The sequence below is a fragment of the Chinchilla lanigera genome, unplaced genomic scaffold, assembly GCF_000276665.1.
Source record: "Chinchilla lanigera isolate Chin_1 unplaced genomic scaffold, ChiLan1.0 scaffold00006, whole genome shotgun sequence".
In the NCBI taxonomy this organism is placed as follows: domain Eukaryota; kingdom Metazoa; phylum Chordata; class Mammalia; order Rodentia; family Chinchillidae; genus Chinchilla; species Chinchilla lanigera.
Window position 1 is genome coordinate 31,439,299 of NW_004955407.1, and position 11,933 is coordinate 31,451,231.

The window sequence follows — 11,933 nt, forward strand, 5'->3', positions numbered from 1 at the left end:
GGGGCGTCGGCGGCGCGGAGGAGGCGGCCAGGCCGGCGGCGGCCTGCGAGGGAAGTTTCCTGCCGGCCTGGGTGAGCGGCGTGCCCCGCGAGCGGCTCCGCGACTTCCAGCACCACAAGCGCGTGGGCAACTACCTCATCGGCAGCAGGAAGCTGGGCGAGGGCTCGTTCGCCAAGGTGCGCGAGGGGCTGCACGTGCTGACCGGAGAGAAGGTGAGCCGCCCGGGCGCGGGAGCCGCAGGCGGCGCTGGCGCCGGAGCCCCGGGGCGCGTCCCGGGCCGCGCGCCCCCTGCGCCCGGCTCTCCTCTCCGGGTACAGAGGGGTCGAGCCAGGCGCGCGCTCGGGCCCTGGCGGTGGGTCATCTGGTGTTTACTGATGGGTGGTCTTGGGTCGGTTCCCGACGAGGGTCGCGGTGTGTGGGGGGTGGCGGATTTACCCGGGAAGTTGCCCCGCTTAACCTTTCTGATTTTAGAAGGGCGCCGCCTGGCGGACGCCAGCGCGGGGCTCGTGGCCTAGAGGTTGGGGTGGGGGCTCCACTTTGGCGGGCCTGAGAGGCAGATCTGCAGAGGCAGGAACCAGAGCTGGAGCAGGAGGCCCCTTCTGTGTGTGGGGGGGGGGGACGGGCGGGGCGGTCAGAAGAACCCATTAGCCCGTCTTTGGGGTTGCTTAGAGTTTCCAGGGGTCTGGAGAGAAAGTGTGGGGAAGGCCCACACCCTAGAGCCATTCCTCTCCACCTGGGGGCTGGGGCAGCAAGGGAATGTTTCCTGAACGAGGAGGGTTTCACACACACACGCACACGCACATTGACACTCACACACACACTCTCTCACACACGCACACACACTCACACTCTCTCTCACACACACACACACACACACACACGCGCGCGCACTTTCCCTCCACTCCACCAGTTCGTCCCCTTGATCTGTACTTCTCTCCTTTCACCCTCCCCCACACGCACCCCACTTTCTCCCACATTCTCATCCCCAACCATTCTCATGCCCTTTCCTCCTCCCCCCACTTGCATGTCCCACCAGCCCCTGGGTGGGAGGTGCAATAAAGACTTTGCTTCTGGCAGGTACGGAACTACCTACAAACACCCCCAAACTTTTAGCAGTCAGGAGATGCCTTCTTCTGTTGCTAGAAGAGGGGAAAGCAGAGGAGGACCCCTTTTCCGCAGAGACCTGGAGGGACACTTCGGCTGCCTAGTCAGCAGTCAGATGGCCAGGTGCAGGTAGACCTCAGAGCAACTTAGATCTGTGAGAAGAAGCACAAGCCACGGTGCCTTCCTTTGGAGGCTGGGTCACCCGGGGCAGGGAGGCTGTCCCACACGGGGAGTTGGCTCACACTTGAAGCTGCAGCAGGCTGCCAAGTTCGGATCATCTCAGACTCAAGACTTGACAGACTGGAGGCTCTCACACTGGAACGGGGGGTAGGCTCTCCCTGAGGAGGGAACCAGGGGCTTCCTAACTGAGCAACAGTGGGAGAGATGAGCCTTCTGCCTTCTGCCCAGGACTCTGCCACACTGTGAGACTCGTGTGACCGAGCCACCCTGCCCTCCTTTCCCTTGCCTCATCTGACCTTTGATTTCTCTCCGTTTCCCTGCTTTGTCCTGGAGCCCTCTGCGTTTGGATGCAAATCTACGTCACCCCCACCGTTTGTCTGGTTTCTCTAGCTTTCCCGGTTAGGGTACTCCTTTATTTTAGGTAAGCTGCGTTGTGGTCAATAGTTTGTTAAAGTGCCTCTGGCCTGAATTGCTTTGCAAAAAGGGAGTAGTCAGTGTGAACTCCCTGGAGTAGCTCCTTAAAGAAGCAAACCCCTCTCTCCTCATTCTCGTGCAAAGGGCGTGAGCGAGGGGCACTTTCTTCCTTGTTCACAGCGAGAGCTTCTGCTGTGTGCTTCAGAGTCAGCGGGGTAGGGTTGGTCAGTTAGGGTCATGGAGGCGCAGTGAGCTCACTTGTCCTGTCTGAGCGCAAATAGGTGCTAGAGCTTATTTGCATTTGAAATGTAGAGGGCTAAGGCTGGTTGTGCCCATTTCCTTTCCTGTCTGAAGGTAGCCAGAAGAGGTGAGTCTGTACGCAGACCACACAGTGGCAGACACTAGGAGTCCCTGCATCTTGCCTGCCCCGCTGCACAGCTTCTGTGGGATTCTGTCCACTTCCTGGTGTTGGGCTGTCTCCCAGGCTCCTCAGCCCTGCATTTTTGCTCCATAACATAAAGCTCTTGGCCTGGGCTGAACTGCCTGGGGATTTATTCAGATCTCAGTGCTGACTTCCAGCCTTGGCTTCTGGAGCCCTCTGCACCCACCCCATCTGGAACAGAGGAAATTATCGCCCAGATGCGTTCCAAAGGAGTGTGGTGACCCCCTTGCTGCCCCAACCCCTTCTCCTCCTGTTCTTTCTTAAATGATGAGTCTCATTTCAGGTTTGCATTGGGAAGAGGTTTTAATTGGATACAGAATGATTTCCCTGGGCCAACTGATTTGATCTAGTTAAGGACTGCGGTTCTTAGTGTGGAGGACAGGCCGGGGGAGGATGTTTATGTTGAAAAATTTGGTTTTCCTGCTGTGTATTTCTCTAGCGTGAGAATCAGAGCTCTGGGACTTGCTATTAGCTCAGTCAGTGCGGGCTTTAAAGAAACAATTGTGTCATTCATGGTGTTTATCTCCTGAATCCAACACCTTTAATGCTTAACTAATAGATGTGGGGTGTAGCAGATTGTAGAGATTAAAGTGTGTGTGTGCGCGCGCAGGCGCGCCAGCACGCACACGGGCAGCTGTGCTTGGGAAGGATCACTGGGTTCATTAGCCCACATTCCCACTCTTGTTTTGGGTGTGGCCTTCTTGAGCAGCCTGGAAAGCACCTTCTCCCCACTTCTTCCTCTTTTTTGGGGGTACATACTTTTTGGATAAAGCACTTCACTGTACTCCTTTCCCTTTTTTTTGAAAGGACAGACTACGTGCATGGCAAGGGGAGTGAAGTCATGAATACTGTAGTGAGAAGTAGGTACAGCCTCCCCAGCCCACCCTGGAACGATTCAAGGCACCTTGTCTTGGGAAATCAGTTTATGAAACCGAAAGGGACGATAAGGGGCGCCCCGAGCCTCATTTGTTTCACGGCTGCATTTCCAAACAATACATTTTGTTTTGGGTGACTTGTGCCAAAATCCAGAGTGTTACTGATCGAAGGCGGTTGGTGGTGGTGCACGTTTGTGAGTCTCGTGGGTGTGCGTGCATGCGTGCGTGCTGTGTTCTGTGTTAGTGCACATTTCCAAAATGCTCTGGGAGAAATCCTCTGTGGTTTGCCAGGAATTGCAGACTGAGTGCACATGACAAAGGAGACCCTTTTTCCTAATTTCCATTTCAGGTTTTGATTCTGTCTTACCAAGAGTTTCTTTTTGCCAAAAAGACTGGTATTTCACCTGCTTGTCCTCTGAAGTTGTTTGTTTGGAAGTACTTTGAATCTAGATGACCCTTTCCCTGCTTGAGAGGATGGTTTTAATTTTGTCCTCCTTTGCCTTTGAGTTAGTGCAGTCTTTGTCGATTTGGCTTGAAAGAGAAAGATTCATTTGATTATGTGAAATTTTTAATTGGTAGGTCGTCAGTCAAGGCCTTTCTCATTTGATGTTTAAACTGGGGAAAATGATCACAGAATCAGATTCTGAAAAGTATCACTGTCTATGGCTTTGACACAGAGAGCAAAGTTGGCAGCAGGGATGCAGAGAGTAGTGACTGGGAAAGACCCAGAGAGGTTGCCCCTGACGTGGTTCTTGATACCTGTGACGTCTTTGGTACATAGAAGGTAATTATCACATCTTAAAAAGTTGGTAAATGTAGTTGGAAAAGCTTGGTTGAGAAAAGTGTATCACAGGTATCGAGCTGGTTTGGTAGAAAAGTCAAAAACAAAACAAAACAACCCCCAAAAGCCAAACCCCAAAATACATAAGCAAATAAAAAGCCAAAACTGCATTATAAGAACAAATGGTCACCTGGTGTGGTGGTGCATGCCTATAATCCCAGCACTTTGGAGGCTGAGGCAAGAGGATTGTTGCGAGTTCGAGACCAGCCTGGGCTACAAAGTGAGCTCAAGGCTGGCTTGAACTGCATAGTGAGACCCTGTCTCAAAAAGACCAAATAAGAAAGAAAAAAAATCAAATGGTTGCTACCATCATTACCCTCCTCTGTGATTAAGAGACAAAGCTAGCTACATAAAATGATTGGTTAAGATATTTAAATATCTTGCTCTAAGCCTTGGTTTTTTTAAAAAAAGCATGCTTATCACTTTCATTAGAGCTGTTTGGGGGCTAAAAATAAGGATTGCCTGCTTAGTGAGTTGCCAATAATCTTGGGTAGAACAAGACAGTGCCAGATACCTGGAGTGAAGGAGTTACTAAAAATACCATTTACTATGTTTTGCAGAGCAGGAAATATGACTAATTTTAGAGGTGGCCTTTTGGCAGATCTGTTTTTAGCAAGTATTTCTGAGACAAACAGGTGCTAAATCCTGTATTTCTGAGTGCTAGAAACTTAACGGGTAATAGCTGCGAGGAACAAGAAATGGTTAGAGAACTGGAAATTCCTATTACTCCTCAGCAGGGACTTCTTGGCAAGAAGGAGGCGTTTGCAGAAGCACCTGCTCAGTGTATCTTGTGTGACAAGGCACTGCCTGTAATTTGCCAGATTGCATGCTGCAGTTGCGGGTACATTCTTTTGAACTTCCTGCCCGGCCTCATCTTTTTGAAGTACTTGGGAAGGATGGAAATTGGCACATAGGGCTCAGCTCCTAGTGCCCATTGATATAGCTCCCGTAAACTTCAAAGAGTGCTTTGAGTCAGCACAACTGCGCAGAACGGTGCCCACAACGAGTACAACCCAACATTTTCTCTGCAGGTGTTGAGTCACAGCAATAGGTTTGGTGCTTGTACATACCAATCCGACCTCAGGCTGTGAGGCTATAAAACTCTGCAGATGCTGCCTGTTCTTGGGTAGCACAGCAATCATCTGTCCCAGGGGTGATCGCCCCAGGGGTGATGGGGAGTGGCGGCCACATCCACCCAAAGAGGTGGGCAGGCTGGGTGTTTGCGGGCAGGTGGTTTGGGCATGAAGTATCATTTACCTTGGGATGTTCATCTCTTCATGATTATTCATGGTAACCGAGAGCCTTGCTCTTTTGGCTAATTGCAACCCACTTGATGAGGCTTATTTTAGCCATCTAGTACAGCCACTTCCTCTGCTCAGCCTGGGCTCCGGCCACGGAGTGTAGGCCTGAACTGAAATTCATGCTCTGCAGTGGGGGAGCTGCTGGTTGGTAAGATGACCAGTGAGAAAGAAGCCGTAGCTCAGGGCCTGAATACTACCTGTGTAGGTTGATACTTTGACAAACTGGACAGAGCTATTGTCTCTCCTTTATTGTAAGTCCCAGCCCAGAGGTATCGTGTTCATGGTTTGTTCAGGATTTCCCATGCATTTTCTCATGAGATGATGGAAGCAACCTTGCACAGGTGGAAACCAAGTTGCTGATGCCCTTACCTGGACCAAGGAGAGGGATGCCCTGAGTAGATCTGTCAGACTTACTTTCTCTATCAGTTTTTAGGGAACTATAACAAATCACCACAAACTGGGTGGCTTAAGCAATAGAAGTGGCATTGTTAGGGGCAGTTGCTGGGAAGAGATCCCAGCTGAGGGCTGGTAGCTGGGGGAGTAAGTCCTTTAGCAATGAGGAGGAACCTGCCAGCATCTGTTGCCTACCGAGAGGGACAGGGCCAGAGCCTGGGGGTCTCTCTGTATCTGGCCAGCTCCGGGAGCCAAGTGGGCAGCTGCCTCACTTTCAACCTGCAGTGAGGTGGCGTGTTGGCAGATTCTATGTTCCACACACCCTCAGCATCTGGGAGAATATTTCGGCCTTACTCTGGCACCTTTCCCTTCAGTGACACCGCTCAAGGCTGCGCTACGTTTCCCTTGTTTTCATAGGGCGGAGGCTCACCCTGTGTGCTCTCTTGAAACCAGCATGTCTAACTCAGAGACAGCTGTGCTGTTCTGGATAGAGACCCTCCTTCCGCAATCACTCTTGAATTGGGAGCAATTGGATTTTTGACAACTAGAGTAACAGTTCAGACTTTCTGATGGGCAAGAAGATGAGTTGGGGCAGAGCCATCTTTCACATCCCTGTACTACACTGCCCTAGCTATGCCATTTTTAATTACTGGTTCTGTTTGGTTTTTAACCACTTTTGTGTTTTTAGGATATATTTGGTGATGTTTTGGGATACATCATTGATTGTATCATGCAGTGTTTTACTAGAGAAACAGATATAACACGAGATATACAAATGTATAAGAAATTACAAGATTGGCTTACGATGGTCAGCCACAGAGCTGGATGAGAAAGCGTGCAGAGGGATCTGCACACTGGGGACCGAAGGGTTCAGTCCAAAGTCTGGAACTCACTGCAGGGTCCCTTGCAAGTCTGTATCAAGAGGCCGATGGGTCTGCAATGGGAAGCTGAAGAGTCTGCCCCCGAAGGAGGGCTACCCTAGAAGCCAGGAGATGACGGCCAAGCTGCAGGCGAAGACTGGAGCTCCTCCAAAGAGCAGAAGCAAGTCTGTCCTTTCTCATTTCCAGTACAGTCCAGGGGCCTAGCCATGCTAGGGTGGGTCCTCTACATCCTAGCGTATAGAATTGCTGAGCTGACTTAGACAGTTATAAGTTAAACTTGTAACTTAAGAAGTTGATACAGTCAATCAACCATTATAGTTGTATAGACATGTGGTCTGAAATTTAAAGGCTTTGGGGGGTGCAGAGTGAGCAGTTGCTGCCTGCAGTAGGTGTTCCTTAGCTCCTGGGGCTTGTTATCAGAGGTGACTCCTGTTTCTAGTTTCTTGTGGGTCCTTCTGGAGATACCCCACATACATTTTTGTAAATGTGTAGGTATGTACACATCTGTTTTTAAACTGTGCTATTCAGTATCAGGCTTTTTTCACCTAGCAATGTGTCTTGGGCTTCCTTCCCCATAGCTACTACAGAATTGCCTCATTTTTTCCCTAATTATTGCATAGCATTTACTGTATGGAAGTACCATGTTGGCTTAACCATTCCTTGTTAATGGATATTTAGATTGTATGTGTGTGTGTATCACTGGTTAAAGTTTAAACATTTATAATGATAAAAGAGTCCCCATCACATCAGACACACATCCCATTGTTCACGCCAATTTCTGCAGCAGTTCTGGAAGTCTTCTTTTGTGAGTGTCTTTAAGAGATATGATCAATAATACAGTGAATGCTGCTGCTGAGGTGCCATCCAACAGAAATTCAGACTAATAGCAACATTCCCGTGTCTTCATCCACCTTACTTTCTGGTAAGAACGTATCATAGACTGAGGTCTTAAGTAGCAGAGGCTTATCAGCTCTCAATTTGGGAGGCTGGAAGTCCAAGATTAACATTGGTACGGTTGGTTTTTTTCTGAGCGTTTCATGAGAGGCTGTTCCAGGCTTCTCTTTCCTTGGCTTATGGATAGACATCTTCTCCCCGTGTCCTTTCATGTGCCTTTCCTGTGTGTGTGCCGCATGTCTGTCTCTGTATCCAATTCTCCCCTTTTTAAATGTAGACCTCTCTTTAACTTGAATACTACCACGAAATAAGTGTCCAAATAAGGTCATGTTCTGAGGTACAGAGGGCTGGGAATCCAATTTAGGAATTCGGGGTGGTGACGCATGATTCAGTTCTTATCACCTGCCATTTGATAGAGTGCTGAGTACCATGAAGAATGAACCACTGCCCTGTACAGTACCTGGTGCCTAGAGCAGCACCTAGCAGGAGAAGGTGTCCAGTAAATAGTTTGGGGCTGGATCGATGAAAGCTTCGATCTTCCTGGGACATGAGGACGGCTCTCTGGGTGGCAGTGTACAAGTTGGCAGGTTATATAGATCCATAGGTTCTTTCGGTATCTCTCACTCTTAGCTGCTTCTGGGGATGCCTGAGGTTGGGCGGGTTGGCTGGGGCTATGCAGAGAAACCCTGGCCCAGAAATAGCTGTTCTTTCTGCAGGGGTTTGTTAAAGTAGGCACCTTGGTACTGGAGTGACACGTGATCACCTAGAAACACAAATATGTTACAGTGTCATAGGGCTGTTAATGGACCCTCAGCTTTTTCCTGAGAAAATGTACCAACACTGCAGCAGATGGGAGAAGTTGCTATTTGCAAACATACATTTCTTTGGATGTTTCCCATGGAGATATATGTAGGCTTGGAGTCTGTCTCTTTGACTGTATTTCTTTTATAGGTTTATTAGTCTCTTAAGCCAGATCCTTGCCAAAAACATTTTAGAATGCTGCTTGCTTCTTTTGCCCATTTTGTGAGCCATTTGATTTATTTCAACTTCTGTCCCTGTGTTATTTCTGCCTTTTTACCCCCCCTGCTTAAATTCTGGGTTTTTACATCCTTCCATGGGTATTGGTGAGTTGTCAGGTAATCCATCTGTCTCTGTCTGGACACTCCTGCTCTATGTGGCAACTTTCTTGGTCACCTGCTATTTGCCAACTGTGTGTACAGCGGCTGGAGAGTGGGCAGCAAGGATGGGTGGCCACGGAGCACAAAGGGCCACCAGGAAGTCTCGCTGTCTGTGTTAAGGATGATATGATGACATTCAGAGTCCGAGCGATTCCTTTGTCTACCTAGAGATCTACCAAAGCACTAAAACCTGACAGGAAAGAAATGAGGGCATGCTCTTTGCTTTGACCACGAGGAGCTAATATAACACTGATAACCATAATAATGATTAACCTTTACGGTTCTTCTACCATCTGCCGAGCCGTGGCCTAGATGTCCTGCTGCATAAGACAATTTGTGCCTCACAGCAGCCTGTCATGGCAGGATCTGTTCTTATTTTGTTGCATAGGTTGACCAGTGTCCTGGTTTGTGCAGGACTCTTTAAGTTTAGCACAGAAAGTCCCTCAGATAATGGCAAAACCAAATTCACCCAATGTTTCAGAGTGTTTGGAGTCCTAACTGAGTTTCCAAATAAAAATATTAGTAAGCAGCTAATCAGGTCATGAATCAGTGGTGAAGGCAAGCCCAAAGCTATAGGCTTCACTGGCAAGCTTGTGTAGTCCTGGGGAGCAAAGGCTGCTTCCCATATCTGCAGTACTGTGCTGCTGTCTAGTATGGGCTCGTTGTGAGGTGAAGACTTTGAACTAATATGTATTTGTGTGTGCTCACACTCAAGTGTATATGCATGCAAAGGTATATGTGTGTATATACCCAAATGTGTATATGCATGTGAAATATATTAAATATAATGTAATATAATGTGAGTTATAATATGGACATACACATCAGATTTTCGCAGTGAAGGAAGCAGCGTGGACGAGCTACTTGGAGTAGCTCGAATTACAATTCAGTCTAACTTTAGTGCTTTTATTTTGCTGTGGAGGGGGAAAAGTCTATAGGAGGAGAGAGGTTTTTGAATTAAATGGTAAAGCTGCCAGTGCATGTCTTATGTAGGGCAGGAAACAGTTCTTAATGTCTCCTGGTTACACTGTCTACCTCTGTGAATGAGCGGAGAATATTTATTAAAAATAAAACAGAATGCTCAGTGCTTTGGCCCAGTTTGTTATGCAGGCCATGGAGAGCTGGACCAGCTTCCTGCGCCTTTGCCTAATCTTCATTTGGGCTGGGAAAGGGCATCAGAGATGAACGGAGTGAGGAAGAGCCTGGGGTGAAGATGAAACTTCGGGAAAGTTGGCTATAAAGTGTGGGATATAGAGTGTGGGATCAGAATCGCCTAGCATTTTTATCTGAGCCTTACTTCAGTGAAACCAAGTGGATAAAGATAAGTGTTATCACTTATGTAATCTGGTTTTCGGTTGGAATGCCTGCTGCTCTGATACAGGAGTCTAGCTTTCCAAGTACATTCTTTATTTCAGGTTAAAAATTTAATTAGAGAGCATAGACTATGACTCAGTTCTCAGCTGAACATTTACATTTAATAAAGCTAATAAAGAAAGCTTGTTTTGAAAACACTTCTCCAGGTTTTTGTAAAGTGTCATTCCCATAGGATGACATTTTATTCTATTAAAAACTAACATTTGTGAGCAGTAGTTGCAATTTCAAGGCCAATTTGATGTAATAAAACTTCAATTTCCCTCTGGAGGGAAAGTGCTATGTGACTATTGTGCTCCCACCTAATTCATTACTCTGAGATGCTTTTTCCTAGATTAGGAATAAGATTCTTCCTTTTTCTTTTTCTTAAAAAGTATATATATATATATATGTGTGTGTGTGTGTGTGTGTGTGTGTGTGTGTGTGTGTATTCATGGAAGATCATTAAACCAATTGATATAACTTTCAATATTTACTTTTAAATAATCAGATGAAGGATAATGTCTTCCAGATCTCAAAGGGACTTATTACCCAATAGCATACTTGCTTAGAAAATATATGAATTGTCAAATATGAGTCAGTAATACCAGCACTCTGGAGGCTGAGGCAGGAGGAGTGTTGCAAGTTCGAGGCCAGCCTCTGCTACAAAGTGAGCTCAAGGCCAGCCTGAACTGCATAGTGAAACCCTGTCTCAAAAGACCAAAAAAAAAAAAAAAAAAAAAGTCAGTATTTCTCTTATGCTCAATGATATATATACACATATTTTTTAGTCATTCATCTATATATGTATATGTATATATATTACAAATACATTGTGTGTATGTGTGCACGTGCTGAGGATTGAACCCTGGCCCTCACACACGCTAAGCACATGTTCTACGAATGAGTCATACATAGCCTTGCATAAGTATTTTTAAAATAATATTTTAAAGTATTTTTGACCAAGTATTAAGTATTGTAAAATTCTTCAAATCAGTTCAGTCACAGGTACCTTTTAGAATTTTAGAGGTTTTCAACACATTCAAATAAATCCAGCCTAGGACTTAGTAATTGCCTTTTTTTTCTTATAGCCACTTAAATTCTTCACTGCCCACTCTACCACCTGCTATGTCCTTTACTAATCATATTTCCTTATCTGCTCCCCCTCTGCCTTAGTTTTAGGTTACTTTAAAAATGCCCCCATTTTTTTCCTGGTTAATTAAACATGATCTTACACCCTCCTTTCCTTATAGAAAATAATCAGAAACTCAAAGAAGAAAATAAAAATCACCTGTAATCCCACAGTTCGGTGAAGATCACTGTAAACATTAAGTGAGCCCGTTGCATGTGGTACAGATCTATTCATTGTTGGTTTCCCTTTCTTCCCCTTTGAACACATATATTTCAGAATCAGGATACACTGTTCATGTTGTATTGTAACCACTCTTCATTTTATGGAAAAGATATAGATGTTGTTAAATACTCTTAAAATTTAGTTTTTGGTGTTGTATAGGAGTCTGTTGTTTGAAGGTACTTTAATTTTTGAAGGCTGTTCTCAATTGTTGAACACTGAAGGTACTGCAAAAAATTTCCCTACATAAATGGTGCTGCCCTATCTCTCTGTAAATACTTCGAAGGGTTTTGTTTTGTTTTGTTTTGTTTTGTTTTTGTCTTTTTGAGACAGGCTCTCACTATGCAGTGCTGGCTGGTCTTGAACTCCCTTATGTAGCCCAGGGTGGCCTCGAACTCGCAAAGATCCTCCTGCCTCAGCCACTTAGAAGGTTTTGACAATTGCCAAATTGCACCTTAGAAGGATTATAGCGTGTGGGCTAAAGTTGTATGAAACTGACTTTTAAAATACACATTTTGATAATTAGTAGAGTTAATCATAATTTATATACTTGATTGAAATTTTGTTTCTTCTTTTATGAATTATTGTTAGTGATTTTTTTCCCTCATTTTCTCCCACTTATATTACTGGATTGTGTGAACTCTCTATATAAAGGATATTAACTTTTTAATCTTTGTTACTTTGTCAATATTCTCTAATTGATCATTTTCTTTTTTTTTTTTTTTTTTT

The 11,933-nt window shown here is 45.9% G+C and overlaps 1 protein-coding gene across 1 annotated transcript in view; it reads left to right on the forward strand.

The window, feature by feature from the left end:
* Hunk (hormonally up-regulated Neu-associated kinase) overlaps positions 1–11,933 on the forward strand; it is a gene marked incomplete in the record, with an annotated part of 116,498 nt that overhangs the window by 254 nt on the left and 104,311 nt on the right. The window contains 1 exon segment of the mRNA XM_013504110.1: positions 1–212. Within this exon segment, the coding sequence (XP_013359564.1) occupies positions 1–212 (212 nt within the window).